This window comes from Bombus terrestris, chromosome 9 (genome assembly GCF_910591885.1).
Source record: "Bombus terrestris chromosome 9, iyBomTerr1.2, whole genome shotgun sequence".
NCBI classification, from domain to species: Eukaryota; Metazoa; Arthropoda; class Insecta; order Hymenoptera; family Apidae; genus Bombus; species Bombus terrestris.
In genome coordinates, this window is record NC_063277.1 from 9,585,348 (window position 1) to 9,601,704 (window position 16,357).

A 16,357-nucleotide genomic window follows, 5' to 3' on the forward strand; every position below is an offset into this window, starting at 1 on the left:
TAAAATACATTGTTAAATTAAATAATACATACGCAAGTGAAAAGAAAATGTTCTCTTTGTAAAACGGAATGATTAAATGTATTCTTTCGACTCTTAATTATTCCCTTGGTCTCCCTTGGTTCCTTGAAATTCGTTCCAAGAAGTGTTCGGAACCTGAACTATGAGAATTGATTAAAGTTCAGAGCGCACGCAAGGAATAGTTTCTCGCTGCACCGTCATTCTTTTCTAATGCTTGCTGATTCCAGAAATCGTTCAACTACTTATATTGCTTTCATTGCAAGAGTTCGTATTATTTGTTAATAGACATCCATCGATTTCTCTAGTTATCTCTCGAGTTTCAGTCCTCTAGTACGAAAAAAAAAAAATATATATATAGATAACAAACACATTTATTGTAGAATATTTAGGTATTTTTAGAAACTGTATCTAATATGCAAAAACGCTCCTTATAGTATTTAAAAGATACAGCACAAATCTCTATTTGCATTTCATTTCCTTAATTGTGTTTTTATAATTCTTTTCTCTATGATTTATGGATTAATTCTTTAAAAAATGATTCATAGCGTACACTGTAAAGGCAACTAAATTAAAAAATGAAACTTATGTCTTTAATAAACAGAGTTACATAAAATAAAATTGCCTAAACAAAATGTAATAAATGTTACAGAGGAATTTATTCCTCAGACCTTCAACTTTAACATAATTCTTCAAAATTCACGGAAGTGTATAGTTTGTATATTTATTAAAAATTCACTATGTATTCTATCTTACATTTACTTTTATCACTTCTTAATATTTTTATTATTCGCAACTTATTGTCAAACATATCTTTATCAGACAGCGTTTAATTTTTACGTTATCAAAGTTCGATTATCTAGTGCTCAAATGCATAGAATCTTAGATATAGAGTTCTCTGAGAACTAGCTCGCGAAGTTTGAAATCCTAATATTCGCACGATTTAACGTTTGTATGAGAGCAACTTTCTGACGAATTGAAATCGGTGCTGCAATTTCATTCGTTACGTCGAATACATTGCATGAAGGGACGTGGACAGCGAATTTAATAAAAATCAATTTCGCGTAATTGTTTGCAGAATGTCCGAAATCCGAGATAAAAGTGCCGATCCACGTGCCGTGAGACGAGAGAACCTCACATGAGTATTCCAAGCGTATGTAGTCGAGAATATTTTCCATGGTAACGTTCGTATTCTTACCGCACACGCTTGAAATTCATAGGCCATTCGAAGAACCGAGCAAGAAGAAGCATCAAAATTATCATACATTTCCTGATCCTTATTTCTTTAAACTACTCTTTCGGATGGATGGAAACGCTCGGTCAAATAAATGCATCTCAGAGCTCTGATGCACACAGTTTATTGAGTCGATGGGAAAGATGAAATTCGCCATTTTCTTTCTTCATCTACACACTTGCCTAAACGTATTCATGAATTTTATATGCTACCAGAATATTTGAAAAATGTGAAAAATGGGTTTGATAATATAAGGTTCGTTTAATCATTCGATATTTGCATTGGTTGACATGCGTGAAAAATTGTTTAATGAAAAAAGGTTTGAAAAATTTGGAAAACGAATTTTTTAACGGCTACGGTTGTGAAGATTTTGGAACCTTTGCTGTGTAAATATTGAAAATACGATATTTTTATATTTTTGGAAGGTTTTTGTTGTTTCAATTAGACAGTAATTGATTACTTTAGAATAAAAGTTGATTAATAACACTCGTGCCTATTGAAGTGAAAAAATGATTTTAGTAGAATTAAATCAGACTGTCAAATCGGATAGAGACATACACAATAGAGTAAAAAGTAATGAGACACGTATATTGAATTAAATAAATACATATAAATATAACACTATCTTAAATATAAAATAGATGAAAATATTTTCTCAGTGTCTGATTAACAATTCGATATTTAGCATTAGTATTAATTTTCATTCTATATAAATTAATAAAAATTAGTAATGTAGATTATCAAATAATTAATTAGCATTTCAAACTGGTTTTATTAAATTTTCTTCTCTTAGAATATTTTAACAGAATATGAAGTACGTATTCTTGTGCGTTACAATTTATTTCTAAACATAACGGGCGTCAAGCTCTTATTATTCTATTATTTCTTCACATTCCACGAAGTAGTCTTCCTCTCATTGAGGCTGACTACAATCGTGCGTTTTACGAAATCACTGTACTCGGACCCAGCAAATTGCTGGATTACAGAAATTCTAGGGCAGCTGCCTAGCAAGAACCATGCATTCTATTCTATCTTGCATTCCTTGTTTTGTTTGTGAACAATAGTCTCGTGTTGGCAATTAATATTTTAGCAACACGTGTAGGAGTGTCCCAAATATATGAAAAACATGTAATTTAGTTTATTAATGTAATTCAATTCAATTATATATAATACGATTTATCTTACTGAGATTTATATCAGATTTTAATTAGTTTTCAAATTTTAAATGATAATTGATTATTCACTTTCGATTTAGGTACGATTTCCTTCGTAGCTACATATATGTCAATTTCGTTTCGTCTAATTACAAATTTAATTTAATTAACCTAAATTTTATTACACAATGCAATTAGTGGCCAATTCTCAAAAAACAAATAACGTAATTTGTTAACTTCGTTTATCCCAAGAAGATGGCACAAATAATAGCGAATTTTTTAATAAATTTGAAAAATAGCGCTTGTAATATCATTACTAGACTTTTTATGCAAATTCATACATTTATGAACTTAACTGGAGTTGGATTTAATATTGTATTTGTTATAAACAAGCCTATTCTTTACGACGGAATAAAACTGTTACAGCTTAAAAGATTTCTTACGAACTTCGTGTAAAGTAGTGACGTTAGAATGTATAGCTGCCTGTAGATCAATTAACATGGTAATAATAGTAAACGCGTTGCAGAATGTCGTCCATGATTTCATTTTAGATTAACATGAAGCTATTCCAAGCAATCATTTATGCATGTCACACTGCACTGTATTACTGCAACTGAAAATCAGTTAACAGTCAGCCAGTAGTTTAAAGTTTCATACCACGTAGCAGAAATCGATAATTTTTTAAAGAAACAATGATACATATTTTTCTTGAATACACATTTTTCATATGTTCGAATTTGATTTCTAAAAATTTTATTTCGGAAATTTGGTTTAAGAGAGTCTTCTAATCTTCGGAAGGTGATAAATGGAAGAAAAAAATCCGATAACAATAAACTTGGCGCGATATTTCTACATTTCTTTGCTGTAACAATTTCTTCCGCTCTCTTACAGTAAAAATAATATTATTGCTTCTCCATCTAAAAGTTTCCAGTACATCTCAGATGTATTCTTCTTCTACTGTTAAAAGAAATAAAAAAGTGCTAATTCAAAATGGCAAATATCAAAAATCATAGTTTGCTTTTATAATAAAATAGTAATAACAATACGTTCTAGATACCCTGCATAGGTGAAAGCTTTCCAAACACGTCTTTACCTTTGAAAACGCAAAAGCTGGATAGACACGTGGTATTTTACAAGACGAGTTCACAGCATCTCCTACAAAAATTCGGATCGAGTAACGTTTTGCACGATTTCAACGTATATTCGTCCAACCTTCGATTTATACCAGGTCTCTGCAAAATAGGCAACACGCCACCGATAGGTCACGGACCTCGCGTCATGAATTCTCAGAACGCGTTACCTGTAAGCTGGCTGATAGAAAAAAATATGAAAGAGTTTGACCGGGACAATTGGCCGCGCGTGAAAAATTCCTCAAGACGGGAGGAATCGAAAACGCGCGCGCCACAGAGATTCGGGCTTCAATATCGGAACTACTCACCGTAAATTCAAGATTCCCCTGGACCTTTCGCTCAGACTGGCAAATCGAAGTTCGTTTCGACTTCTGGCGTAAGAGGCCTCCAATAAACAGGAACGTCGATCGACTTCACGAAAAATCGCAATGGTATTTGGTCGATGGCTACGTGAGTAACCATCAAAGCTACTTTCTTTGATATCACCAAACAGAAATTGAGAGAAAAAAAACGTACAACGGAGACTGATGATATTTGTTGAAAAAGAAAAATTTCATGGCAATAAAAAAAAAGGGGGAAGAATGTAACGTTTAATAAAATAATGGATGTCGATGATTTGATGAGATACGTAATGTATTATATTTGATTTCTAAATATTACGAGATATAAAATGTTCGTTTCACGAATATAGAATTTTCTGAGAACATTTGTAAATGTAAATTTCGTGAATTATTTATTAAAAATCATATAAAGAAATTACAGAGTAGTAGTGAGCTCTGAAGAGTGTGTTATTAATTGACCATTCTGCTTTCATAATTCCTTACTGAAAAATTTATACACGATAAATTACATATAAGATTTCAAAAAGTTTGTCCATGATTTGGGTCTGAATTATGAGATCATTCACAGTAAATATCGAGCTAAATAGCAACAGATATAACAGTAATTTAATAATATAAAGTGCACTAAATAGCAACAGATATAATAATAATTTAATAATACCGACACCAAAATTAGTAATTTTCTAATTATTCATTTTTAGATTTAGGTTGTTTCCTGAAAATATTCTGATATTAAACGAAAATTTATACGTAATTATGTATCATTTGTCGTTGTAGAAAATTAACATAATAGTATATAGCTAAATTAAAATTAAAATTAATTTAAGTAGATAGGTACATTAAATCCCTGACTAGTTTATTTATTACAGGAAGCTTTAAGATCAGCTTGTTAACTAATTAGCTAAGAAACTAAGATGAGTTAATTAACGTAGTGACTCATTGGAATCAAGTCACTTGGAATTTGTCTAACTGAATTCGATACACTGAAATACTGATTGACTAAAGTAGGCTCATTATGATTAGATAGCTATATTTTATTCGTCGATATATCACATAATCTATCAGATTGAATTGCTCTATTTTATTAATTCCAACTTTTTCTTACTAATTTCTTTCAGGTCCAATTTTGTAAAATAAATCTTTACAATAATATGTTTAAAATGTAATTCTGGTAGAAGAATTTACTATAATTTCGAATGCAGTTAGCGGCGAAAATGTATTTTCAAAAATCACGTTCGTCATACTGTTACTCTTTGGAAAGTCTGAAACAGTGCTCCTTTCGTGAGTCTTCTCGTATTTACTGTCTTTGGGAAACTTTAGCCTTTCTTAGTCCTCGTGTATTCGTTTCCACGAAACTCTGCTCTAATATTTACGCACGCAATATTCAGCCGGAAAGTTTCTATTAACTTCTCTGATTTGAAGTTTTAACTAAGCTTCAACAATGAATGAATTGACACGTGGCTATTTCACTCTTACGAAATAATGAAGCAACGATATCGAATTGCTTTAATCCAGGTTAAAACTTTTCCATAATTATCAATCAACTTTCATGAGCCAGAAAGAGAAAGAGAAATAAAAAAAAGAAGAAAGAAGTAACGGAACTCAACTAACGAACATTTCCGTTACTGATCGATGCAACTTTTTCTTCGTTTTACAGAACATCGACGTAGCAGAAACGTGAATATCAAACTTTCAAACTTTCAACTGGTTCTTGTCGATATTTACAACCTACAGCTTGTAAAACGTGTAACACTAAGTTGGAAATGTAATATTAATTAACTGAAAAAACGACAAATCTTCGATAAATGAATGAAAGTTAAACGTATTAAAAATATCGAAATATTAAATGTATAAAAAGGCATTCTAATGAATTACTTGATTCTTCATAATGTTAAAATTAATTTATTGGAGTCGGAATCTAATTAAATCTTAAATCATACACATTGTGTATGAATATAAATTTACTAAGAATGTTCAACTTTCGCATCAAATTTTAAAAGTATTATCCACGTATACACATTTTTATATCATTTTCCTGAAGATATGTGTCAAGAAATAGATAAAATGAATTTATCTATATTTCTATCTATATTCTACGTTTCATTGTTAACTTTCAATGTAATTAAATATTACACAGAGTGCGGATGTTTCTGCATTTGTACACAATTTCTCAGGTGCAAAAATGCTAGTAATGCGTACGATATTCAAGAATATATATATAACATACAAACTAAACTGCTCGTTATAAGGCGTAGTAGACGAAGCAAATTTCTGCTTGGCCATCATTTCCTCAATCCTATCCATAGAAACGTGAGCTTGCGTAAACATCGGCACCAGTCTAATAGTTACACACAAACAGAAATTTACCTTTGAAAACACACAATCATCCTTGAACGAGGCAAATTTCGGCGATACACGTACGACATTAAATCTTCTGGCATTCAAGCAGGGAGAAAAAAGGAAACAGCAACGAGAGAAAGATCGCTATGAATTTGAGAAACGCGTTAACGTACTCGCGACTCTGTGGCGTGCACTGATTAACCCCAAAAGCGCTCCTTTGATCTCACCGTGGCGTGCAGGAGGAAATTAGAAACACTCCGCGAATTTACGTGGGAGCTAGTTTCACGGCGTGTATACGTACATACGTATAGCAGCCAGACGGCTGTGCATGAAATCGTTCGCGACAACGAAGCCGATTCACCGGTTTGGAAGGGTGCGACTGGCTTCGGATCAAACGCGAGTAGAGTTAATGACACCATCAAGGAGAAACTTTCTCTTCGAGGTACGCACGCTGTCGCGGAAACTCGAGCCGATTCAATCTTGCACGCGCGCAGTGCAATTAGAGGAAAATGCGAATCTACAGGGTAAACTTTAATACTATGGTCATCTTTCTTGTTCGTTTGATTTCGCACGAAATATCAAGTATTTCTTAAGCTAAGGCTAGCTGGCTAAGAAATTTTTCATTATTTTCTTATTATTATTCTAAATCTGGAAATTGTACGTGATTTTATCTAATTTTTTTTTTGAGAAGAATATTAGAATCATTTGGAGGATAAATTGATCAATCGTTTTTTTGTTTCTATGGGGACACGAATATTTTGAAAAGGTAAATCAAATAATTGAGTTAGTTATATGAATTTGTTTATTGTAAGGCGATAATATGAAGACGGTATTGTAAGAATTTTTCGAAAGAACATTGTATGGCATTATCAGTTTCACCAAATGAAAAAACATTTTAACAGTATGAGAAAGACTTTAAAATAAAATGGAAACAACGAAACACGCATATTCATGATTTTGTCGTATTTTTCACAAATTGGAAACATTTCTTCACGATAGGGCAACATAAAAAAGGAGGTAACGAAATTAATAATTTAATGCAACAAATGAAAAAATGGATGGAAAAGAGACGGCGTTGTTATGTTGAATTGTTGCAGTATAACTTTCCTTGATATGTAAGGCTTGTGAAGTGTGTTTCGTATACAGGATGCTTCTAGAAGGCGAACTAAGCTATAGATCTTGGTACACGAAGGTGAAAAGAATTGGAAAATAGTGGGGAAAGAATTTAAAGCGAAATGTTGCACCGTGTACTGAATTTTACCTACTCTGTATTTTTTAACAATTCATACGAATGCGTGTACGAAATGTGGCTCTATTGTGTTCCAGGTAAAATAGTGTATTTTTTATAGAGAAGATAATTATTCATGTCGTGTGATACGTAAGAAAAAATTTAAGAGCTGTAATTTACTGAAAAACATATTCAACCTTTTTGGAGAGTACACGTTCTATTCGAAGGAGAAATTAAAAGATTAAAAAGAATTGTTAAAATCTCGTTAGAAAATTGATTAAAATGAATTGAAATAAAAATCCCAAAATTCGAACGAAACGCGAAACGTGAAACATCTTAGAGTTGATATAATCAGTAATCAATACTCATTTGTAGCTCAACAATAACTGTCAATCCTCGAGTGTTACAAATCGAATATTAAATAGTTCTAAAAAAAGTTCCAATGTTTCCATGCAAAGAAGGAATTAAAACACCAATCCCGATACCAACAAATTCCTCGAAACTCAGTTAAAATTCGAAAAAATATTCCAAACTCCGAACAAAACACATAAAACAATCTGTAGCCGTAAAGTTTCTAAGATCTACTCAATATACGTTTGTAGTTGAACGACAATTGCCAGTCCAATGTTAGAAATTGTCAACATTAAGAATTAAAATTAACTCATAAAATATTTAATCATATAAAGAAAAAAAAACGCTTAAAAATCCTCGTACCCCATTCAAACAAGAAAAAATATCAATACGAGGCGAAAAAATGTCTTGTAGAAAATCTGTTAAATAAAATTCGATGAAAGATTTGAAATTCCGCACAAAACACGTGAAAGAGCCTATAGCTGGGAAGAGGATGGTGACTTACGATGCTGTACACGCGTCAGTCGCGTGCATTGGTAAAGAAAGGAGTGGAGGGTGGTGAGCAACGAGCGTCGTAGGGTAGGCACACGAGCATGCTGAATACGTCGAGCTTCCCGCGATACTCTGTAATGTCATGAAGCATGTACTTACACACTACCGTAAGATTCTTGGAGACGTAGGCGGTGGTGAAAGTCGGCGCGTCCGCTGTAACTTCGCAACTGAACATACCCGAGAGAGCGAAGTCGACGTCGCGGAGCGTTACCTGGCTCTTGTTCGAGTTCTCGTGCTGAAACAGAGCAACGACCAAAGGTGTGTGCAAAGTGAATGCAAATGGATATCAACTGCGGCAACACGTGTTATCGCCTACCGCCATCGGAACATTAAAATCCCTCGCTCTCTGCGATTAACAATAACTCGATTTACCTGGACCGGTTATAACACGAATTAAACTTCCGCACCGGATGCGATTGACTGACGAATTTATTCACGCGTCTCTTCGTCATTCGTACAGGATTCGAGCACACGGTTCATTGCCTTCTTTTCGCGACTCACCCGGATGAAAGACATCGGTGAACACTTTATATAACCGGTAAATTAAACTAAAATGTTGATTCGATTGACTCGCATTTTTTTGTTATTGTGCGAAAGTGTTACTTTGATACCAATTCTTCAATTTCTATGATTCTATTATTTTTCTATAATTTAGGTTGGTAATTTATATTTTCATCAATGCAGGATAATATCAATGCTGCTATCAATGATATAATTGATATGAATGCAGTTTCCAAGGTTTCCTTCAGACTGCACTTACTCGAAGCAATTAAGACATAGATTACTTTGCGTGTATAGCGTGCAATTGTTAAGCCCATTTAAACTCATAATTTGGCATAATGAAAGTGAAATATCAAGAGACGAAACGAATTGTCCTTAAATCTTTTTGGTGTATTTTATTGCAGAACATTTGAAATCCGACTTTCAGAGTGTACACATCAATTCAAGAGATCTTCCATGGTATTGCTGAACGTACCAACTTATGCAATATCATATATCATGTCTGTCAGACATAAATATTGGATTTTCAGCGATTTTCTTTTCAAATTTTTCCCTGGTAAATCATTAATTTCTTACTTCTATGAATTATGTATGAAAACAGTTTTAGCTATAAGTATTAGTGATAATGAAGAATTTCGAACATAATTCAAATTTTCAGAACGAAAATTTTTGTTCAAGTAATTAAAATTGTATCGGACTAATTTTGTTTGTCATATTTAAAATGGTATTTGTTTTTAGATTTATGTATAATTAATGACAATAAACGAAGAGACAATAGCATTTCACGTTATTAATATCAATTAGCAACTAAGCCTGGAGTATAGATATTGTTAATATTACGTTAATCCGGTTTTACAAATTTCTCTATTGTTGCAGTAATAACGTACTGTTGTACAAACTGTCAATGAGATAAAATCATATAAATCGTTATTACACGTACAAATTTATTCAGAACGATTTTTTGCTGGCGAAATTCCTGTACGAATAAGCACGTATTCACTGACTATTAATACATAAATTAGTATTAATGATTATACCTCGAAACGGTTGCCGTTATTGGATGATTGGAATTCTCAAACAAAAGCGTATTATTTAAAGCGAACCACAAGCTCAATGAGAATTCAATTTGCTCGTTGCAATTTGCGTGCCGAATTAACAGTTTTGATGACGTTACTTAATCGGAGAACAATTATTCTATTATTAGTTTCTTAATGCTATTGTTGTTTTTTTGTGCAATACCGTTTATTCTATATTTATTCTATTCTATGAGATTAAAAATTATTGCGGTGTTGTCCAAACCTCAATTTTAATTTTCTAAAATTACATTTAACGTAATATAATAGCACAACGTGTTTTAGTCAATTAAAATCACAAGTTACCTATTAACAACACGCTGTATGTATATTCCTTTGTATAATAAATCGAAGCTGAAAGCTTTTTCACTAATATTGCAAAAATGAGAAAAACGTTCACGAGTGTATAGAGAACGTGACAAGCTTTCAAGCAATATAAATTGATTATTAGATGCTACTACTCTATGATTCAATCTGATAAGGTTAAACGCGTGACCCGAAGATGGTTGAACATTGTTTATTTATACTAATTGATGTTAAAGTAAAAAGTAGTGTACAAAAATGATGCGGAAATCCTAAGTAGTAATTTTGCTTCCACACAAAAGATCTATACAAATTTTATACCTACCTACATATAATCTAAAAATCTAAGTTAATATTAGAGGAATCTTAAAAATATAATATTACAGACTCTTTTTTCGATGAAAAATATTCCGTAGGAAGAAACAATGTCTTTGTAAATTGTAGAATAATTACGAAAAACAATTATATGTTACTAATTTATGTTACATATATATATATATATATATATATATATATATATATATATATATATATATATATATATATATATATATATATATATATATAAACACAACATAACTTTTGTACAACATAATCTTTTGTATTCGCTAGAGTAAGGAGCTTTTACAAAAATATACTATTACCGTAATACTCGGGCTTTATATATGTTACCTAAAATCGAACAATATCATTTCCAACGCAAAATGCATCTTACATATTTCATTTCCGAATATAAAATTTCATGACAACGATTTCACATATTTTTCCCCAATAGCGTAATAATCGATATCACTGCTCTACATATCTCAAACATCCAGATATACCCTTCGAATTTGTTACCTCTAGAGACATCTATCACATCTCAAATCATTAGATATTTCCCCTTTACAGCTACTGTGAAATACATCAACTCCTTGATAACATTTCTATGTATAAGAATAAAACATCTATATTTAAATTTATAAATGACAATCGTAAGATTCCATCTAATGCAAGATTATTCAATGTTATATAATTAACATCACGTGTATATATAAAATACTGTACATATATAAATATCGTATGCTCATAAGAATATTTTATGCTCGTACTATAACTTTGTACTTTATTGAATTTTTACATCATCGTCAAACATTTAATATATTTAGCATATTTAACTTTCTTTATACGTGTTTGTAAAAACATCTCTGTGCTTAAACAATCAGAAGAGAAACAATTTCATTTAAGAAATCTGTCATGTAGTTGCCTCCATAAAAATACGAATTTGTATAAAAATTCACTGTCTAACTATCACATAATGACAGTGAAATAAAAAGATGGCAGAAAATGTTGTCAGTAGTGGTAAAAGAGTCGGGAGTTAAATATTCGTCGTGCTCCCTTATAAATACAAAGAGAAAAAGGTAAATGTTCGTCAAAGACCGTAACGCGCCAAAAGCACGAGTTCTTTTTTTCTTATTAAATGTTCCTCTGGTGATCGGGCAGCGTGAAGAGGCAACACTCGAGAAAATCGTCATCTTATCAGGAATTACCCCGCACTCGAGTAAATTGACTCGATGAAACGCGCGCGAAAGCCGAGACACCAGGAGCAAGATAGCAACGAAGGCGGGGCTGAAGCATCCCCTAGGGAAAAGTGGCGGAGGATCGTTTCATTGGAAATGGGCAAAGGCAAAATATGCATAATTAGCGGAATTTAAATAACGAAGCAAGAAGACATGCCGTAGAGTGAAGGAGACAGCGGTTAAAAGAGGAAGGGACGGGAAGGTGGCTTTTAACGAGGACGAAAGAAATGAATCCGAAGAAAGAGCACAGCTTTTTCCACCATCTCCTTGTTGATTTGTGTGCGTTAGAATGCACGCGACAGATGCTACGGAAAAACTGTTCATTACACAGTTTCGTGCTTCTTCTCGATGTTATTAAGCTGTTATTAGCGATCGAATATGTATAATCATTTTCTTGTGATCCGATTTTGCTTGAAGAATTTCCGAAGGAATTTTGTAAGATAAATTCTGATAAAAATTCTTAAGATAGTTCTTTATATTGGAACAGACGGAATCTTTGGTTTAAGATGGACAAAATTAAGAAAGAGAGAATATGTTATTTACTAAATTTACTTGACACGAAATACGCTTTCAAGTTTCTACGCTTATTCACACTTACGTTCCTCAAGTCACTTGTTTCAATTTACTTTTTTCGAATTTGGGTAATTTGAATAATCTTGAACAAAATTTGTATACTTTGTCATAGTTACGAAAATTTGTAATTAATTGTTTACTTTTTCTATTAAAATATGATTATAGTATACTTACAGTACAAGTACAATTTCTTATGCATCTAATTATATATCTTTGTTTTTCTAAAACAATATGTATATTATTAATATCACGTCTTTACTATCCACAGATCTCTATCGTGATTTCTACTTATACTAAAAACTAGTGTTCCATGTTATGACAAAATGTTCTGTTATTTCATTAAATTTATCGTAGTTCTAGTTATTGACTAAATTGTCAAAGAAAAGAATGTTTTCATCGTTAAATAATATTTTACTTGCAACTGATTTTCTGTCACTCTTTTATGAAAACCAACAATGTGATACACAAAACGATGTAATAGGTTATTGCCAGTAACATAATACCTTACGGCTTACAGTCACATCATTCTCAAAAAGTAATCCTTCCTTTCTACAAATATTGAAACAAATCTTCTATAAAGCTATCTCAGTGCACGATGCAGCCAGTAACGCGAAATGAGCGTTCACTGGCAAAACTTCGCTTCCAGTCGCAGTCACGATACATTTAAAACATGTAAAAAACAATTTTTCCAGAACCATACGGATCCACTATGTGGCTCTATAAAAAAGAAAGAACTCGAACAAACAAATATACAAAAACAATAGACCACACATCGCTTGTTATATCAACGCTCGGACCTTTGCAAAAGAGAAAAATGGTTATCCACCTACAAAAAAAAAAAGGAAGAAAAAACGAGAAAACAAAACCATTCGTTGCGACGATACAGTGTATAACAAGGTGAAAATTCGATGATACCGTTAACATGAACGATATTTCATGGCAGAGTGTATCGAACGATAGAACCTAACGATATTTCTTTCGCATTGAACAATGTTTTTCGTTCGGTGTCGACGAGCTTTTACCGACACGTGACGCAACCATTGCACATTACTGTCGGTTAGCGGGTAACTAAGGATAAATACAGACGCGTTATAACGATAAACGAAAAAGTGGTGCTTCTATACTCCCTGGGCTTCGTATTAGGATTTATTCTTTTAGCTATAATATGAGCCGTTTATAAACTAAAATGCTTCCCTCCACTTTTTGAAATTTTCTGCCAATATAATACTTGAATATAGTACTAGAATAATATTGAAGTTTAGGATACTTCATTGACACTATGTCTTTATAATTGCATCAATTTTGTCGATATATTATTTTATGGAGCTAACCGATTTGACAAATAAGCGGCTCATATCACACACACACACAAACTGTCCTTGATTGCCTACATTATTATAAGCAATAGTCGAATTTCATTACGATTCACTATAACATAAGATATCCGTAAAATATTTCTATTCAATATATTCAAAACACAAATATTCGAGAAGTTTAGTGATCTACTTTCGTTCTTTTTTTAAGTCTATCTCAGAGTTTACTATTATTTATATCGTCTTTTTGCGATCAATAAACTTAAGAAAGAAAATCACTTGTTTCTTGAGAATTGAATATTAATCGGATATTTCTATGTAATGAAAATAGTGGAGTTGATTAGTACGACTTTCGAAAAGCTCAAATCATAGATTTACTAAGAATAATAAGTTACTATTATTGTACATAGAAAGATAAAAAATAATGGTCTAAATTCAATTGATTGTTCATTCAATGGGCAAAACATGGAACAGAGAATAACCTAGGCTAGACGAGCTTGTTTTCAATTGCGTAAACGCGTGCACACATAGCGGTTCTTCTGGAAACCTATGCGGCACGGAAACGCGGGAGATTCGCGCGGAAATGTTCGAACGATGATAAAAGCGACCTGTTTTACGGAGATTACAGCGGTCAAGGATGCTGTTAACGAGCGTCGCCCGGCATCATGTGATAAAACCGCATATTTGGATCGTCCCTGGCCATCCGGAATGCTAATTCTGCTTGACATTCATCGTTGTTTGTTGTTCCGACGATTGATGCGGGCACGAACGTCGCCTTTCTAAATTGCATCGCAAACAATGCATTGCTTTCCACGTTGATTCGCTTATTTTAGTCAAATCCTTTCGCGTCGAGTGTCCCTTGCGATAAGTTTTATCGAAAATTCGTTAATTTGCTTTTACTTCGTTTATTTGAATAATAAGGATTGGGTTGTCTGGTGTTTTTAGTCGAGCGTAAATCTTTGTGTACTATGTTTTTAGGTGGTTCGAATCGCGTTAGTTTTAGTTTTAGTTTGTTACTACCTTAAATAGAGTCGAAATGAAATAATCTCTGCTTTATCCAAAAATGATTTTCTTGAAATTTTACATATTTGTAAACTCCTACACGAACCATCCATTACAAGTGTTGACTTCTCCACGCTTGAAGGAAGTACTTAACGAAACATATCGTGTGCTACAAATTTTGATCAAAATAAAGATGTCAATATATATTTCGTGTAATAGTAAAAATTCAAATTTCCAGTAAAATATTCCTTTGAAACTTTCAACGTCTTTACCTCAATTTTTCTGCGCGTTTCAATTTCTAATATTGTAATTTCCTCGAATAAATATATCCAAATTTCATTAGGACAGGCTACGTAAGACATTCATTCTATCGTGAAACGCAGAGAAAACTTTTAGTTTTCGAGTTATAAAATTGAACTGAAAGTTTAGGGGGTGGATGAAATATTCAAACTAGATAAACGTTTCTGGTAGGAAGTAATATTTCAATTTCATTAAAAACCCATCGTACATTATTAAATTGTTTAATCTGGACTTCTACACGTTTCTAATACTTTTACATGTGAAATTCTCATTCCATAGTTACAGTAATAACTGTATTTGCATATTAATATTCTATTTATTCATCTCATTCAACTCTTCACAGATGTTTAAAGTTACTGGATAATAGTGATAGAAATTCATAAATATTAATAATCCAATTATTTAATGGTCTTCTACATGTAAAATGCATAGTAGTTGAATAGGTGCATTAATCTTTTAATTGTTTGGATTTATTCTCTTAAACATGTGCAACCGATACTTTCACCAGCAATTAAATGGTTAATTGATTCAAATTATTGCACACGATTGTTCTCACTTCACGATCGAAGCAATATTGTGAAAGAATATAATGCTGTTCGATACAATAGAAATCATAATTTTTAAGGAAAAGAGTAATCAAAGAAATAAGTTCATAAATAAATTGCATAAATGACTTGAAATGCTACTAAATCTGCCAAAGTTGATTAATTAAAAAAGTTTGTTCACATAGACCATCATGTTTATTATTCTTTTAAACAACGAAATAAATTCTGAAATTCTACTATGATATAATATTACATCATAACGCTACTGTATATAAAATAATTTGTCTTGATTGCAGTCTTCAAATTGTGAAATTAATATCTGTACTATCAATAAATTTCTTCATACTATAAGAAATATATACAGAATTTTCTTATCGACAACAGATATAATTATTATAAAAGATCCAAAATACTTTTTATTTATAAAAAATACTATACTATAGTTTTAACTAATCCAGATTCTATTATCTCTGTCCATGAATTGCTCTCGAGGAAATATCCTACTTCCACGGTATGATACGCGCTTACACGTAAAAGGCAGAGAAAGAAGAGAAAGAAAAGTGTATTGACACTTACGTCAACGTAAATCCCGGTAATGTTGAAGACTTTGGTAGCCGGTTCCTCGCTTGGTGTGTAACGGTAGAACTCGTGCCTGCCACGGTACCACTTGAGGGAGTAAAGAGGAGCCTCCTCGAGATCGTAATGGCAGCGCAGAATCACCTTCTGACCACGTTGCACTACCTCCGGAACTACTTCTAGGCTGACATCCCGCAGGCAGCTCGCACCTTTGTGGGAAATGAGAACAGGAACGGAGCATTAAGTCTAGTGTGCATCATTAGTCCG

General features: G+C 32.5%; 1 protein-coding gene across 1 annotated transcript in view; it reads right to left on the reverse strand.

Moving 5' to 3' along the window:
- The window catches only part of LOC100645202, a 204,384-nt gene that overhangs the window by 85,311 nt on the left and 102,716 nt on the right, over window positions 1-16,357 (reverse strand). Inside the window, exons 2-3 of the mRNA XM_003397572.4 lie at window positions 16,091-16,299; window positions 8,445-8,580 (exon numbers count right to left, since the gene is read on the reverse strand). Coding sequence (XP_003397620.1) covers window positions 8,445-8,580; window positions 16,091-16,299 — 345 coding nt within the window. The remainder of the gene's footprint in view (window positions 1-8,444; window positions 8,581-16,090; window positions 16,300-16,357) is intronic.